The 18870-nt window shown below is 35.1% G+C and overlaps 1 protein-coding gene across 4 annotated transcripts in view; it reads left to right on the top strand.

The window, feature by feature from the left end:
• The window catches only part of LOC306645703 (olfactory receptor 13C7-like), a 57767-nt gene extending 39355 nt beyond the window's left edge, over nucleotides 1–18412 (top strand). For 2 of the 4 annotated variants that reach the window (XM_079113703.1, XM_079113704.1), the window contains 2 exons: nucleotides 16217–16303; nucleotides 17471–18412. In XM_079113703.1, coding sequence (XP_078969829.1) covers nucleotides 16217–16303; nucleotides 17471–18366 — 983 coding nt within the window. In that variant the 3' untranslated portion in view covers nucleotides 18367–18412. Of the gene's footprint in view, nucleotides 1–16216; nucleotides 16304–17293 lie in introns of all 4 variants that reach the window. The other 2 variants (XM_079113706.1, XM_079113705.1) reach the window with 2 other exon arrangements.
• The last annotated feature ends 458 nt before the right edge of the window (nucleotides 18413–18870 follow it).

Genomic DNA, 18870 nt, shown 5'->3' with positions numbered 1-18870 from the left:
TTCCTTTTGCTTTTTTTAAAAACTTGTGGGTAAGTGCGCATATTTTTTTTGGAATCAAGGATGAATAAGAGAAAGAGAAATCAGTAATGTTGCCAAAAACAATTAACCCATCACAAAAAGTCTATCCTGATTCCCTCAGTTTTCTTTCCTCCTCTCACTTCTGATATTTCTTCTCCCATGATGGTGTCAAGGAAGGAGTTACTGGGTGGGTTTTTTCTTGAATAATCTTCATTAGCACCCCATAAAAGTCACACCAACAGAGGAATACAGTCTAAGGAAAACAATGTGCTGTGTATGCAACACAGCTTTAAAGACCTCCAGCCCATCCTCCAATCATTCTCTGGTCCCTTTGAAGTAGTAATACTGAAACCACTGCTGCCACTTTTACAGTGCACTGCAATGACCCACTGATTTTCTTTTAATCATCCTCAAACACTACAATCTTTCTTCTCTATGCTTTTGCACATGCTGTTTTCTTAAGCTGGAATTTGGACTTCTTCAATCCAGTTATTATCTTTTCTAGAAAACTTTCTCACCTCCTGTTGTGAGGGTGATGCCCCTGCTATGTGCTGCAACACCCCTGTGTTTTCTGCTTGCATAGCATACTTCATTTACTTATTTATTCAGCACAAACTATGCCATATATCCTGGCATATAATAGGGCGCCAATGAAAGACTTTCGAAGTGGACACTGGATGCAAAATAACTACTGTGATTTTAAGAAACAAATAATTTATATGCAAACATTGTAATGTGAAAAATTATTGCAAATTATTTTATCAAACTAAAATAGCCTTTTTACCCAAACGTGACAGGGAAAATAAAACTTTGGCCAATCCAATTTATGAATGATATGCAAAGAATATAAGGTACATCCAATTATACATTAAAGTGATGTTAATTATTTTTATTAATGCTTGGAATTCCATATTAATGCCTGAAAATTTGTCAATATAATATATGAAATGAATTGGTTACAAAAATAAAGTACATTGTAATCTAACTAGATGCCCAAGAGCATTTGATAGAATACAATATTCATTCTCAATACAACCTTTTGGCAATCTAGACTTAGGAAGATAAATCATTAAGCTGATAAAAATCATCTCTCTCAAACTGTTGATCAATATAATTCCAAGTGGTGAGATGCTGGAGGTATTTTCCTAAAAGTCATTAAAACGTATTATTATTATTTGACTTTTTAACTGAGAGAGCCAACGATCAGATGAGAAAATAAAAATAAATGACATTGCACATACTATCATATTTCAAATTAAATTATGCTTTAGTAGTTGCTACATGTTTTCCCCTAAGATACTGAAATTCTGGCATATGATGCTAATGGTATTATAAATGAAAAGACATAAAGTCACATGTAATATCACCAATGCAAACTGCAGTATTAGAGCAGTGTTAAAAACAATGTAGGACAATGCTCATGACATATTGCCTGAGAAAGGAAGTTCCCGAAACTACATAAATGATTGCAGTTTTGTACATAAAACTATAGTTTTGTACAAAAAATACTGCCTAAAAAAATTACACAATGTTGATTAAAGTTTCCTCCTGGAACATAGGACTTGGAGCATTAACAATTTAATTTCCATATTTCCCAAGTAATTCTTAATCTCTAATATTCACTTTCCTCTAGGGTATCACTAAATTTTTCTATTTACATATTGAAGTTTGAAGATATTTCATGGCTTCATGCAGAAGTATGATGACAAGAATGAAGTAGCTGTGACTGTTTCTCTTCTTATTAGTTTTAACCTTAGCTGTCTTCTCTTTGAGCTGTAGTCATGCCATAGAATCCATACATAAAAATCCTACAGCTCCAGAAGAAGGCTAACAGTTGGAGTTGGTGGGAGGCAGCTCAAAAGTAAAGCTTTCATCCCCAGTACAAACCCATGTCATATATTTGAGTTTGTAGTAAGTCAGTCTGACACCTATGTATTCTCTAACCTCTGGGTTCTAAGTATTTCCAGGGGACTCACTGGTGCCTCTGGCAGCCAATTTAAGTCCATCTTTATTTTCTTCTAAGAGACTCCATAATCCCACAAGTGATTTAAAGTTGAATTTTTAAATCTTCCTAATGGTAACACATTTTAGAATACAAAGGATAATGTCTCAAAGACCTAATCATGTCTTACTCATTAAATAGCATTTTCTTCTTTGAATTAATTTTCTATGATTTTAGAAATAATATATATTCATTGTGGAAAATTGGTTTATTCAGAAAAGCCCAAAGGAAGAAATGAAAGTCATCCATAATTTTAGATAAAAGTATTGATATTTTGGCATATTTTCATGATGGCATATTATACTTGCTATTTTATAACCTTCTGTTTAAAGTTCGTGTATTTCATATATTTTCTGATTCTATTTATTTATGGTACTGACGATTGAACCGAGGGGCACCCTACCACTGAGCTACATTCCAGCTCCTTTTTTTATTTTGATCCAGGGTCTCACTAAGTTACTGAGGGTGACATCAAACTTGTGATTTCCTACTTTTGTCTCCCAAGTAGCTGGGATTTGGCTGGTTGTTTTTAAAGAGGGTTGTAATGAATCCTATCACTTTAAAATGGAATATAGAGAGGAAGAAAACACATGTAATGAGTGGGAGTAAAACAGGTTCTTGTCGAATTCTTGGTACTTTCTACCTGTCTTTAGCATTTTTAAGATAATTACAATATTGGAGGGTAATACTCTCATTCCCTGTGAATAAAAGCCAATTCCCATTGTGAGAAATTTTCATAATGCCCTTTTTATAGAATGGAAAATGAGTGAGTGTGCTATACATTTCTGTCTTGGTAGTGTGAAATAGACATAAGGGTGTAAACGACCAAAGCTGTGGACGTGTATCCTCCGGGTAATGAACAACAGACTCCTGCCATGGCTCTCCGGCAGGTCCTCTTCCTCTACTTAGTGCATTTCAACTTCCTAGACCCTGACCACGCTATACCACCTCCAGATTTTAATATTTTAATTCTATTTCACTTGTATTCTTCTGGCACCTCTGAAATCATGTAGGCCTTAATTAGGAGAACAGTTGCCCTAGAGGACTTTACCTCATTTATAAAGTTAATTCAATATGAAATGTGGGAACGGAACACACAATTTGTAAAGAGAAGCAATCAATTATAGTTTAGTGATATGGTATGTATTTCGTATTTCCATTATTTCACTTCTGTTCACCTTTTAAGATTCAACTATGGGGTAGGTCCTTTGCTAAATTTTGATGCCAGATATGTTTACTCATTGTATGGATATATAAAAATGATAAACATAAGTCCTCCATAAAATTTAGTAGAGGATCATGAATAAGCAGAAGACAATCTAAAATGAAACTATTAGAAGAGTCAAAATAAAGTAGATTTGGAGATTCAAAAAATTTCCTCTACATGTAGCACTTCTTAGAGTAAAAGTAGATACTCTTAATAAAATCACATAACTATTTAAGGTAAAATAGGACATAGATTCAAAGAAAGAAGTAGTGACTCAAAGGAAGAAATTGTTACCTATCTGGTTATGAGAATCAGGAAATATTTGAGGTAGAATAGGTCTCAGTGATAAGTTTTTAGTGTTAGCAAAGATTTCTTTGAATGCAACTTAGGGAAAAAGCAACCTCAAAGTATATTATAAAGTAAAGCATTTATTAACTCACTTAACAAGAACTCCATAACTTGATAGTTTCAAGATTCAGAGAGGTCATCAAGGACACAAGTCTTTTCCTGTTTTTTATTTTACTCTTTTTCTTGGTTATTACTATTGTGCTGGCAGTGACAGAAATCAAATCCTTACACTTCAAGAGTCAGGAACATAGATCAATGTCCCTGCTTATTGCTCTTCTTAAGGGTGAGAAGCATTCCCAGAAGCTCCATCTCATTCTTTCTCATTTCTAATTTTCCAGAACTGGGTCATACTCCTATCTGAAGGTAGGCACAAATACCATCAGTCACGAAAGGAAATAGGATTTACCATATTAGCCTGAAATAATCATGCTTCTTCTGGCCCCGCCATTCCTGAGTATGATGCTGATAGTTAAATATAAATCTAGGTTTTGTTATCAAGAAATAAATGGGATTTGTATTGTGTAGGCAATTGTGTCATTCAGCATTCTGGCAGGAAACAGATCACACACTCTTTACCTTTCTTTTTAAATTGGGTAACTACTGTTGAGTTATTTTTACTTGCACTTCTTTTTTTTTTTTAATGTCACTTTGAGTTTGTTGTTGAACTTTCAGTGCTTTTAAAAAATTTTATATTATAGTTTTCAGTTCCAGAATTTTCTTTTGGATTCTTTTATAGTTAGTGTTTTTGTGCAAAGATTTCTTATCTGTTTAATCATATGAGCTATTTAAAAACTTTAATGAATAGTTATAATGTCTACTTGAAAATTGTATCTATTTATTGCATCCTTTGAATTATCTCATGGTTAGCCTTCATTGATTTATTGTCTTTTGCTTGAGTGTGTGTAGTAATTTTGTGTTATATCTTGAACATTGTGAATGGCACATTGTAGAAATTCTGGATTTCATTTTTTTTTTGTTGTTATTTTTTCTGGGTATTTGTTTCTAGGTTACAAACTATAGCAAAACTTAGTGGGTTAAAACAAGGACAACATTTATTTTGGTGTTGCCTTGTAATTTGTGCTGTGCTTAGTTGGACAGGTTTCCTCTTCTCTTGGTGTTAGTTGTGGCAGTTTGAAGTCTGTGGGTTGGAATCATTGAATGCTGGCTTACTTTCAAGTCTGATAGAATGCTTGCTATTGGCTGGGGTCTTAGGATATAAGGAGGACAACTGTATGTAGCTGCATAACAATATGATGACTGTGTTCCAAGAATGAGGTGGGGTGAGGGTGGGGTGAGATTATCTTGACAAGCATCACTATCTTTATGGGACCAGCTGGAAAATTTCCTTACAACTGGAAATCCAGCAGATAAGACACCGCGCTGAAGGTTTACATGATACTTGATGTTGAAAAAAAATGGGAGTTGCATATCAGGTTGTGTAAGCATGCAAGCTCTCATAAAACTAGATTTTTTCAATATCAGATTACAAAAGACAAGATGTGTTCCCCCATTGAGAATATCCCATGCCTCAAGCTATTTCATAGTTTTCAGTAAAGACAGGTGATTGCTACAGGACCTCTTTACAGCTTCTTTAATCTTATTCCTGAAGCTTTTTTGACATTAGGGTCATCATTCCATAAGATAGCCTGATGATGTCATCAGATATATTTGTGTCATTTTATTTGGTTTTCATGTACACAGAAAAGGCTGAGCCATAAAATAAGATGACTACTGTCCAGTGGGAGAAAGACTTTATTTCTCCCCTCAGAATTTATTGTCACTCTGAAAGAGAAGATGTTGGGACTTCAGTTTCTAAGCGTTTGAGGACACAAGGGTACTCATTGCTATATGTCATTACTTTCTGCAGCATTTTAACCACGTCTTTCTCTTAACTTAGACATTAAGTTAATTAGGTGGCACTTCCTTCAAGCTAGTGAACATCTTGACTGTCTTCTTTTTAGCTGTTTATGCCATGGGCCCTAAGAGAAGAATCCAAAGAATCCCACCATTCCACAAGCTTCTGGTTCAATGAAATCCCATTTGTCTATTTTCACTTCCCTGTGCTTTTGGTCTCATCTCCCAAATCCTTGCCTATTCCAGTGTTCTAAGATGTTTCTCCAAGGCTCTCTTCTGCTCATTTCATGGTTTCAGGTCTTGCATTTGTCTTTTATTTTTTGATTAATTATTATTATTATTATTATTACCTTTTTTTTTTTTTTTGTACCAGGGATTGAACTCAGGGGTTCTTCACCACTGAGCCACATCCTCAACCCTTTTTAAATATTTTATTTAGAGACAGGGTCTCACTGAGTTGCTTAGGGACTTGCTAAATTGTTGAGGCTGCCTCTGAACTTGGGATCTTCCTTCCTCAGCCTTCCAAGCTGGTGGAATTACAGGTGTGTACCACCATACCTGATTGTGTTTTATTTATTTATTTATTTATTTATTATTTATTTTTTTTTATTTTCACAGACTGCATTTTGATTCATTATACACAGATGGGGTACATCATTTCGTTTCTATGGTTGTACACGATGTAGATTCATACCATTTGTGTAATCATACATGTACATAGGGTAATAATGTCTGTCTCATTCCACCATTTTTCATACCCCACCCTCCTCCCTCTCATTTCCCTCTATGTAGTCTAAAGTTCTTCCATTCTTTTACACAATGGAATATTATTCAGCCATAAAGAAAAATAATATTATGACATTTGCAGATAAACGGATGGAATTGTCTTTTATTTTATAGATGTTTTTATTAGGGCATTCTAGTTATACATGATATTGGGGAATCATTTTGACATACTCATACATGCATGGAATATAATTTGCTCTTTTCAGTCCCCAATACTTCCTCTTTTCTGCCCTTTCTTCCTCCCCTGTTCCCCTTCCTTTGTTCTACCGTTCTGCCTTCTATTTATTTACCGTTTTTTTAAATCAGTGCTTTACAGATATACATAAAGGTGAAATTCACTGGTATATTCGTATATGTACATAGTATAATTTGGTCGATTTAACTCTGCTGTTCCTCCCTTTTGCCATCCTCCCTAACTCCCTGATATTCCCTTTCTCTAGTCCACTGTGCTCTCTTCTATTTTCATGGGACCCCCCCTATCCATTTCCCCCCTTATTGTGGTCTACCTTTCATATGTGAGAGAAAACATTCGACCCTTGATTTTCTGAGTCTTGCTTATTTTACTTAGCATGATGCTCTCCAGCTACTTGCCAGCTAATGTCATGATTTCATTCTTCTTTATGGCTGAATAGAACTCCATTGTGTATATGTACCACATTTTCTGTATCCATTCATCTGCTGACAGGCATCTGGGCTAGTTTCATAATTTGGCTATTGTGAATTTTGCTACTACAAACATTGGTGTACCTGTATCACTATAGTATGCAGATTTGAGTTCTTTTGGATGAATACTAAGGAGTGGAATGCTGAGTCATATGGTGATTCCATTCCTGATTTTTTGAGGAATCTTCATACAGCTTTCCAAAGCGGTTGTACTAATTTGCAGTCACACCAACAGTGTATAAGCATAACTTTTTCCCCCACATCCTCCCCAGCATTCATTAGTATTTGTATTCTCGAGGACTGCTGTTCTGACTAAAGTAAGATACAATTTGAATGTAACTTTGATTCTCATTTCCCTCATTGTTAGGAATGTTGAACATTTTTTCATATGTTTATTGGCAATTTGTTTTTCTTCTTTTGAGAATTGTCTGTTTAGTTCTTTTGTACATTTATTGATTGGGTTATTTGTTTTGGTGTTGTTTTGGAGTTCTTTATACATTCTGGGTATTAATTTCCTGTTGGAGGAGTATCTGGCAAAGATTTTCTCACATTCTGTAGGATCTTAGCTCATGCTCTTAATTATTTCCTTTGCTGTACAGAAACTTTTTAATTTGATGCCACTTATTGATTCTTGGTTTTATTTCTTGAGTTTTAGGGATCTTGTTAAGGAAATTGGTGTCTGTGACAGTATGTTGGAGTATTGAGCCTATATTTCCTTCTAGCAGTTGCAAAGTTTCTCATTGGATTCCTATGTCTTTGATCCACTTTGAGTTGCTTTTTGTGCAAGGTGAAGGATAGGGATCTAGTTTCATTCTTCTACATATGGATATCCTATCCAGTTTTCCCAGCAGCAGTTGTTTAAAAAAGCTATCTTTTCCCCAGCATATATTTTCTGCATCTTTGCTGAGTATCAAATGATTGTTTCTATGTGGGTTTGTCAGTGTGTCCTCTATTCTATTCCATTGGTCTTCATGTCAGTTTCCATGCCAATACCATACTGTTGTGTTACTCTTCTGTAGTATAATTTGAGATTGGGTATTGCATTCTTCCTCAGTATTGCTTTGGATATTCTGGGCCTCTTATTCTTCCAAATGAATTTAAGGACTAGTTTTAAGTCTAGTTATGTGGTGTTTTATGGTGTCATTGGTATTTTTCTTGGTATTGCATTGAATCTGTGTATTGATTTTGGTAGTATAGCCATTTTGACAATATGAATTCTGCCTATCTAAGAACATGGGAGCTCTTTTTATCTTTCTCAGCAGATTCATTATTGGAGTATAGAAAGTCTATTGATTTATGTATGTTAATCTTGTCTCCTGCTACTTTGATAAGTTTATCAGCTCTGAAATTCTTCTGGTGGAGTTTTTTGGGTCCAGATTCAGAGTTATGTTATTAGCAAATAGATAATTTGACTTCTTTTCCTATTTTTGTTTAATCTTCTTCTTGGTTGCTCTGGCTAGAATTTCAAGAACCATGTTGAATAGCTGTGGTGAGAGTGGACATCCTTGTCTTCTTCCTGATTTTAGAGAAAATGCCGTCAGTTTCTCTCCATTCAGCATGATGTTGACCTTGAGTTTGTTGGCTACAGTCTTTGTAATGTTGAGGTAAATCCCTTCTATCTCTAGTTTCTTCAGCATTTTTAACATGAATGGGTGCTGGATTTTGTTAAGGGCTTTTTCTGTGTCTATCGAGATGATTATGGGATTCTCGTGCTTAATTATTTGGTGCATTACACTTATTGATTTGCATATGTTGAACCAGCCTTCCAAATGGTATGAAACTCATTTGATCATGATGTGCTATCTCTTAATGTGTTTTTGAAAGTGGTTTGCCAGTATTGTATTAAGGATTTTTGCATCTATGTTCAATAGGGATGTTAGTATGCAGTTTTCTTTCCTTGATATGTCTTTCTTTGGTTTGTATCTGGGTGATACTGGCTTCATGGAATGCATTTGGCAGTATTCCCTTCCTTAGTATTTCAGGAAATAGTTTGAGAAGGATTCGCCTTACTTTTTCTTTAAATGTCTGATAGAAATCAGCTGAGAATTCCTCTGATTGTGAGCTTTTGTTTTTTGGAAGGCTTTTAATTACAACTTCAAACTCATTGCTTGATATTGGTGTGCTTGTTTTCTATATCCTCATGGTTCAGTTTGAGTAGGTATTATATATTCCAAAATTTGTCAGTATCATTTAGATTTTCCAGTTTGTTGGGGTATAAATTTTAATGTATATACTATTTATATAGCAAACAGTTTCTAATGATCCTTTGGATTTCAGAAGTGTCTGTGTTGATATCTGTGTTTTCAGTTCTAATTTTGAGTTGGGCCTTTTTTTGGTTAGTTTGCCTAAGCATTTATCAATCTTGTTTCTTTTCAAAGAAGCAACTCTTTATGTATTGATCCTTTGTATTCTTTAAAAAGTAATTAATTTCATCTCTGACCTTAATTATTTCCTGTCTCCTGGTTTTGAAATTAGTTTGTTATTCCTTTTCTAAGGACTCAAGATATAAAATTAAATTATTTATTTGGGATCATTTTTTTTCAATGTAAACACACAATGCTATAAACTTTCTTTTTGGAACTGTCTTCATATGATTCCAGGGATTTTCATATGTTCTATTTCTCTCTCTCTATATATATATTTTTTTTCTTTTTTTTTTTTTTTTTATCACCAGGGATTGAACTCAGGGGTGCTTAACCACTGAGTCATATCACCGAATCTTTTTATTTTTTATTTTGAGACAGGGTCTCACTAAGTTACTTAGGGCCTCACTAAGTTGCTGAGGCTTGCCTCAAAATTGCAATCCTCCTGTCTCAGCCTCCTGAGCCTCTGGGATTATGAGCATGTGCCACAGCACCCAGCTTGTTATTAATTTCTAATTTCACACCTTGTGATTTGATAGGATACAAAGAATTATCTCTATTTTCCATATTTTCTAAGATTTATTTTATGTCCTAAAGTATGGTATATTTTAGAGAAATTTCCCATACCATCAAGAAGAAAGTAAACTTGGTTATTGATGAGTGAGGGTTTCCATAGATGTCTGTTAGATCCATTTGATTAATAGAATTTTTTAGTTCTGAAGAGTCTATACTTTTTGTCTGTATGACCTATCTGTTGGTGAGAGATGTGTTGAAACCATCCAGTATTATTGTACTGAGGACTATTTGATCCTTTTATTGAGTAGGATGTGTTTTTTAAATTTGTTTTTTATACATAATAATTCTGCTATTTATACATAATAGCAGAATTTATTTCGACTCCGTACACAAATGGAGCACAACTTTTCATTCCACTGGTTGTACACGATGCAATCATAGCATTTGTGCAATCGTTCATGTACATAGGGTAATAATGTTCATCTCATTCCACCATCTTTTCTATCCCCATACACCTTCCCCTTCCCACCCTCCCCTCTGCACTTTCCATATTTCCTCCATTCTTCCCTTGACCCCCTTGACTATATTGGTGCCAATACCTTTTCTCTTTTGTTACTATAGCTCTGTAGTATAGTTTAAAGTCTGGTATTGTGATGCCTCCTGCTTCACTCTTCTTGCTAAGGATTGCTTTGATCATTCTGGGGGTCTCTTATTTTTCCAAATGAATTTCATCATTGCTTTTTCTCTTTCTATGAGGAATGTTGTTGGGATTTTAATTGGAATTGCATTAAATCTATATAATGCTTTTGGTAGTATGGTCATTTTGACAATATTAATTCTCCCTATCCAAGGACAAGGGAGATATTTCCATCTTCTAAGGTCTTCTTTGATTTCCTTCTTTAGTATTCTGTAGTTTTCATTTTAGAGGTCTTTCACCTCTTTTTTTAGGTTGATTCCCAAGTAGATTATTTTTGAGGCTATTGTGAATGGGATAGTTTTTCTAATTTCTTTTTGAGAGGATTCATCACTGATGTACAGAAATGCACTTGATTTATGGGTGTTGATTTTATATACTGCTACTTTTATGAATGCATTTATTAGTTCTAGAAGTTTTCTGGTGGAATTTTTTGGATGCTCTAAGTATAGAATCATGTTGTCAGCAAATAGTGATAGTTTGAGTTCTTCTTTTCCTATTCGTATCTCTTTAATTTCTTTTGTCTGCCTAATTGCTCTGAAAAGAGTTTCAAGGACTATGTTGAATAGAAGTGGTGAAAGAGTGCATTCTTGTCTTGTTCCAGTTTCTAGAGGGAATAGTTTCAGTTTTTCTCCATTTAAAATGATGTTGGCCTTGGGCTTCACATAGATATCTTTTATAATGTTGAGGTATGTTCCTATTATTCCTAGGTTTTCTAGTGTTTTGAACATGAAGGGGTGCTTTATTTTGTCAAATGCTTTCTCTGCACTATCGAGATGATCATTTGGTTCTTATCTTTAAGTCTATTGATGTGATGAATTTGTTGATTTCTGTATGTTGAACCAAACCTGCATCCTTGGGACGAACCCCCCCTTGATCATGGTGCACTATTTTTTTAATGTGCTTTGGTATGCAGTTTGCCAGAATTTTTTTTCATCAGAGATACTGGTCTGAAGTTTTCTTTCCTTGATGTGTCTTTTCTGGTTTTGGTGTCAGGGTGATACAAGCTTCATAGCATGAGTTTGGAAGGGTTCCCTCCTTTTCTATTTCATGGTATAATTTGAGGAGTATTGGAGTTAATTCTTCTTTGAAGTTCTTGCAGAACTTGGCTGAGAATCCATCTGATTCTGGACTTTTCTTTGTTGGTATTCTTTTTTAAAAATTTTGATTCATTGTATACAAATGAGGTACAACTTTCATTTCTCTGGTTGTACATGAAGTAGAGTCACACCGTTTGTGTGATCATGCATGTACATAGGGTAATGATGTTTGTATTTTTGATGGTGTCTTCTATTTCATTTTTTGAGATTGATCTGTTCACATTGTGTATGTCCTCCTGATTCACTTTGGCTCAGTCATATGTCTCTAAAAATTTGTTGATGTCTTTGAGATTTTCTATTTTATTGTAGCATAAATTTTCAATTTGTTTCTGATTAATGTATTTCATTATGTCCATCATGATATTTCCTTTTTCATCATGAATTTTAGTAATTTGAGTTTTCTCTCTCTCTTCATTACCATGGTTAAGAGTTTATCAATTTTACTTATTTATTCAAAGTACAAACTTTCTATCCTGCCAAGTTTTTTGAATTGTTTTTGAATTCTTTTCTTTGTTTCAATTTCATTGATTTCAGCTCAGGTTTTAATTCTTTCCTGTCTTCTACTGCTTTTGGTGTTGATTTGTTCTTTTTCTAGGACTTCGAGATGCAATGTTAGGTCATTTATTTGTTGACTTTCTATTCTTTTAATGAATGAGCTCAATGCAATGAACTCTCCTGTTAGCTTTTCCTTTATTTTGTCCCAGAGATTTTGATATGTTGTATCACTATTCTTATTTACCTCTAAATATTTTTAATTTCATCCTTGATTTCCTCTGCTATTCATTATTCATTTAATAGCATATTATTTAGTCTCCAGATGTTAGAGTAGCTTCTACTTGTTATTCTATCATTGACTTCTAGTTTCATTCTGTTATGATCTGACAGAATGCAGGGTGTTATCTCTATTATTATTATTATTATTATTATTTTGTATTTGCTAAGAGTTGCTTTGTGGCATCAGATGGTCTATTTTAGAGAATGATCCATGTGTTGCTTAGAAGAAAGTGTATTTGCTCATTAATGGATGAAGTATTCTATACTATTCATTGTATTATTTGGTTTTACAGTTTTTTTGTTTAGTTTTCATTTGGGGGATCTAGTCAGTAGTGAGAGAGATATGTTAAAGTCACCCAGTATTATTGTGTTGTGATCTATTTAATCTTGAAATTGAGAAGGGTTTGTTTGATGTATGTAGATGCTCCATTGTTTGAGGCCTAAATATTTATGATTGTTATGTCTTGTTGATATATAATTCCTTTCAAGCAGTATGAAAATGTCCTTCTTTGTCCCTTGGTTATCTTTGGTTTGAAGTACACTTTATCTGGTATGAGGATGGAAACCCCTGCTGTTTACTTGATTCATGTGTAGATGTTTTTTCCCATCCTTTCACCTTCAGTCTGTGAATGTCTTTGCCTGTGAGGTGAGTCTCTTGGAGACAGCATATTGTTGGGTCTGTTTTTTTAATCCAATCTACTGGTCTGTGTCTTTTGGTTGATGAGTTTAGGCCATTAATATTCAAGGTTATTATTGAGATATGATTTGTATTCTTGGTCATCTTGGTTTATCTAGCTTGTAATTTGAATTAGTTTCTCCTTTGAGTATTCCTTTAGTGTAGTTCCTCCCTTTAGTGTTGGTGGGGGAGTCAATTCTTAGTCTCCTAGGTCCCCTGCAGACCCCACATTTTCTGGTTTCTTGTTCAGGCTCCAAACAATTTCTCCTGCCCCTGCCCTTCAGAGTTCCCTGTGAGATGCTTCTGTCCCAGCTAGTCCGACAAGCAGTTGGATTGAAGGGGGAGGGGTAGAACCAGGTGGGTTTCCATGATCAGTTGTCCCCCGTATAAACCTCTCCTCACATTTGATTTTCTTCTGGTCACTTAAGCACACCCTATGTTGTGCAGTGTGTATTTTGGGCCAAACTTGGGTTTACCAGGAATCAGCTTTCTCAGTTGCTGGTCCCTGTGTCACAGCTACAAAATGGTTTCTTCCTTTGTCCTCCACACTTTGACTGGAGAGATGGTGACTTCTTTACCCATACACAGATATTGTGCAACTCATCCTTCAGGTTTGTTAGGTGATATCCTTAGTCTCTAAATGCTCTGTACCCAGACACACCTTGGTCCTCCCAAAAATGCAGATTTCTTTAATTCCTTTAACCCTCTACTAAGCTCACGAAGGGACCTCTCTGGATGGTGCTTTTGGCCCAGCTGTGGTAGTAGCTGTGCCCTGGGGATTTTTCCTTATTTTATTATATCCAACCTCCTGTTTCCCCCATCTGCTTTGAATATCCAGTTTTAAGTTCCACTGAAGGTCTCCCTTTTATTTTCTTCACCTGCTTTCTAGGTTTCATGCCACGGAGTATCCTGGAACACGACCTCCTCTATTCCACCATCTTGGATCTTGAGATAGATTTGTTTAACCTGATATAAACTTTATACAATGTACCCATGTATTGAAACATCACTTGGTACCCCATAAATATGTAAAATTTTTATGTTTTTAATGTATTAGTTAAAAAATAAATAATAATAAAAAAGAATCCCACCATTCCAGATTACTTCTGGGTAATTTCAAAGGGACCAGACTAAAGGCAAAGCTTGCTTACATGTTCTGTACCATATGAGAAACAACAAACCCCAAAATATTGTGGTCTGGGAAGAGGGAGTGAGGGAGAAGGCAACACATTGATAACATTGATCCTTTCCTAATATATTCTTTCCCAGTGGCAGGACAATCCCTGGGAAGGAAGCAAACATCAACCAGTGACAAGACACTCCTTGGGAAAGAGATATCAATATTTTATTACAGTAGACCAAATGGGCTAAAAGACTAAATATTTCTGTTCCTTATTTGAAAGTTCTGAAAAAAGTACTACCTGACAGTATCATTGTGAGGAGTACAATGATAGCGTATGGAGAGGTCTGGGCTCCATACGCTCCAATGACTGGAAGTGGCTGGGTGGGACAACACGAGCTTAACTGAATTCCATGTGAGTCTTGATTTCAGGAAGTTAAGATTGCTAGCTTAGCAAAGAAAAGTGTATGACATCCAGTTAAATTTGAACTATTTCCTTTGCATATGTATACTGGCATAAAAGAAGAATACTACATGGGTACCACCTGCTAACAATTTATTTTTTGTTTATCTGAAACAAGTTATAAGAACCTATATTGCATACCTCTTTATATATTTATTTAACTATATTCAACATTTATTTCTGTTCAAAATTGGCTTATGAAATTCTTTCAGTTGTAGTTTATCTTTCATTTACATTATAATATAGCTTCCTCAGTGGTCACATCAATCTACTCAATTCTTTTGTCCATTGAACACTGTTTAGTAAGAAAACATTCTCAACAGTTGCATTATAAGCCAGTATACTGAGCAAGTTTGCATAAAGTTAACAACTCTGAGAATTGATTTTCAAGTTTGATTTATTGAAGAATGACATAACATCTTTCCTGGCATATGTTGCTTTTCTATGTTATAGTTCTTAATGACATTTTAAAAATATTTTCCACTGATAAAAATGAACAATTTTGTCAAATTTTATTCCCTTCTTTTAAACACTACACATAATGATTCCATTTACTTTCAGAATTGAAATATCCATGTAAAAGAATTGAATTCTTCATGAGTTAACATTCATTTCAACAGATAGTCAAGGCAAATGTTATAATAATTACTTCAAGTTGGAATTTATTTTCCTGTCCTGAAGTAAACTATTGTTTTCCCAGTCATGGAAATTGTTGCATTTCTGGTGCTTGTTGTATCAGGCCAGTGTGAGCTTTAAGTAAAGGACAGATTGGATAAGTTTGGGCCTTGCGTATATACTTGAATAGAGGTGTGAGTAAGCAAAATTAAAATGACTGTGCTTATAGTTATGTCTGTTTAGGGGAGCGAATGATACCAGAATGATTTTTATAGGGGTCTGAGACTCTAGTACTGAGGTCAAAGTAAAGATAATTAGCAATTAAGTTATTGAGAACAGAGTATCATTTTGAACTGTTACAGATATCTGACATAGCTCTCCATTAAATATTGTCTGTTCTAATTTCTATCTTTTGACCATTTAACCTGGGTGGAAGTCCTATATTTGCTCTTCCCAGAGAGTATGAAGCTAGAATTATTGCTGGTTTGTGAGTTACACAATTAAGTTGTACTAGCAACTTTGTTTTAATTGCTTCTGAGGGACTTAATCCCAAAATTACTAGGAAGTTTCTAATTTCTATCCAATCCACATTGAGAACTTAAAATTACTTGGGGGATTAGAAACATCCTCAGAGTAGCAAACACTTTAAGTTGCTTCCGTGTTCCATTGGCTGGTCCTTTAAAGAATCCTCTAGTAGTGAAGAAGACTGTGAAGAGCCCGGCTTTCATCATTACTGGAAGTCATTTCTATTTTGCCACTGGTTAATTGGTTTTTCCAATGCCAGCTACTTGCTTTTAATGAGAACTGGGACACAGCTAGTTCTTATTTATTTTGCTGAAGTGGAAATTATGAGACTAGCAATCTCATAAAAACATAGGACTTCTGGTTCTGGCATTTTAATATAGAAACACTCCATATTCCAATGTAATGGGGATACAAATAATTATAGGAAATTGCTACATTAAGAATTTTCAAGTGGCCTACTTCTTACTGTCATGGGTGTTTCTGAATATGCAGTGAGGAAGACCACAGAGCAGCTGTTAGAGCAGAGGAAACTGACATCTGTGCAAAGAGGAGATAATTCACATTTTCTCAAACCTGAAGGTAAAAGAGTAAATCCCCTGTTACTGCAATTTTGTAATTTATACAATTATTTGGGATTTGATTGCAGCTTGAGACTGGGCACTAGTGTTTTCCTGAGGTCAATTTATCATTCATTATGTGCACCAGGCAGGACAATATAGTGACTTACAGATACTTCCTAATTGTTACTCAAAGAGAGGAAGAAGAATCATTTTACCTAAAAATGTTTCTTGTTTTCTTTTACCAACATTATTAAGGCTCTAGTTAATATTCTTAGGATGTTGCAGGCATTTATAGTTCTTCCCTATTAAAAATAACTAAAAATCCTTTTTCTGAAAATACATCTTCTTTTCTATTTGTTCATTTAGCTCTAAAACTCTTTTGAAACTGACTTTAAATGATCTTTGGAGCAGGATTTACAGAAGCTGCTTTGTTTTAGTACTGAAGAACAGTGATTTTTGTTAAGGGTATCATATTAGTTATTGAGAGAAAAATTAGCTTATGATATATGATTGTTAAAATGGTCAAATACTTGCTGGCCAATGTTATTTTATACATTTTAGATTTATTCTGAATTGTTTGGTCAAAATACTAATGTGACATTGCAGCAAAGTAATTTTAAATTCATAATGCAAATGAGTTGCAAGATTCTAGTTGCTTTTTTTGTGTGTGTGGAGATAGGTACAGGGGACCGAACTCAGGGGCACTCAACCACTGAGCCACATCCCAAGCTCTAGTTTGTATTTTATTTAGACAGGGACTTACTGAGTTGCTTAGCACCTTGCCATTGCTGAGGCTGGCTTTGAACTCAAGATCCTCCTGCCTCAGCCTCCCAAGCTGCTGGGATTACAGGTGTGAGCCACCACTCCCGGCTGCATGTATTCTTATCTATTCAACTTTAAGAAGGACATTTATTTTAGAGCTAAACCTCTTTCATGAGATATGAAAGTCTAGCTGATCTTAACTTTGAGGATAGTAATATTCTTGTGCTATTTGTGTGTTCAATTGTAGGTCTTTATTGCCCACATGGGAAACCACTTAAGAATGTAAACGGTTCTTACTGACACTGCCGTAGCAGATTCACATGCATTTCAGCCATTATAGAATTCCTTTTGGTAAAAGAAAATACTAACATGGGAAAATACAATCAATCTTCTGTGACAGAATTTATCCTGCTGGGGCTTACAGGTTACCCAGAGCTTGAAGCCATTTACTTTGTGTTGGTCCTATGCATGTACCTGGTGATCCTGATGGGAAACGGAGTCATCATCACTGTAAGTGTCTCTGACTCCCACTTGCACACCCCCATGTACTTTTTCCTCAGTAACTTGTCATTCTTGGACATCTGCTACACTAGTTCTTCTATTCCCTTATTTCTCAGAAGCTTCTTAACTTCAAAGAAAACCATTTCCTTCTCTGGATGTGGAGTACAAATGTTTCTCTCCTTTGCTATGGGAGCCACAGAGTGTGTCCTTTTAAGTATGATGGCGTTTGATCGCTATGTGGCCATCTGTAACCCTTTGAGATACCCCATCATAATGAGCAAGACTTCTTATGTGCCCATGGCTGCTGGGTCCTGGATTGCTGGGGGTGTCAATTCTGTGTTGCAAACTTCACTTGCAATGCGGCTTCCTTTCTGTGGTGATAATGTCATCAATCATTTTACTTGTGAAATCTTGGCTGTCTTAAAATTGGCCTGTGCTGACATATCCATTAATATTATTAGCATGATTGTTGCTAATGTAATTTTTCTTGTGGCCCCGGTACTTTTTATTTTTATTTCATATGTTTTCATTCTCTCCACCATCCTGAGGATTCCTTCTGCAGAGGGAAAACAGAAGGCCTTTTCCACCTGCTCTGCCCACCTAACAGTGGTTATTATATTCTATGGGACCATCCTCTTCATGTATGCAAAACCCAAGGCTAAAGACTCTTCTGGGGCCGACAAAGAACAAGTCACAGACAAAATTATCTCTCTCTTCTACGGAGTGGTGACACCCATGCTCAATCCCCTCATCTACAGTTTGAGGAACAAAGATGTGAAGGCAGCCATGAAGAATATACTGTGTCAGAAACGTTTTTAAGAAGGAATGTAAATGCTACTCTGTGTTTTGAATTGTTTTACTCTAAATGCAGGGGTAATTTTTACCTGTTGACTCCAAAATAAATATAAGGACTAATGATACCACTAATTTTAAAAATTCTTTTTTTTTTTTTTTGTTCCTGATATTTAAATGAAAGAGAAATGTAGGGCTAAACTGTTTGAAGAAGTGAGAGATAGAAATTTATGGCTAAAAAAAATTCTCATCCAAATCACCCTCTTTCTTATGGAAAATGAAGTTTAGTTTAACTCTGGAATGATGAGTTCTCTAATCTTATGCAAAAGGAAGGACCTTTTTACTAACTTAATCTCTTATTTTCTATGTGAATCAGTTTTATAGTCACATCACTCTTAGAAGATCTAGTGGAAAGGGTCTTGTTAAGGGTCAGAGTACTATGTAAACTCAACATTAAATGCCCATTATGAGATAGAGATGATCTTATAGAGGAACATTTGGGTATTGGTTACCTGGACTGGATATATGTCA

Source organism: Sciurus vulgaris (genome assembly GCF_902686455.1).
Source record: "Sciurus vulgaris genome assembly, chromosome: 15".
In the NCBI taxonomy this organism is placed as follows: Eukaryota; Metazoa; Chordata; class Mammalia; order Rodentia; family Sciuridae; genus Sciurus; species Sciurus vulgaris.
This window is presented reverse-complemented; position numbering and strand designations above follow the sequence as displayed.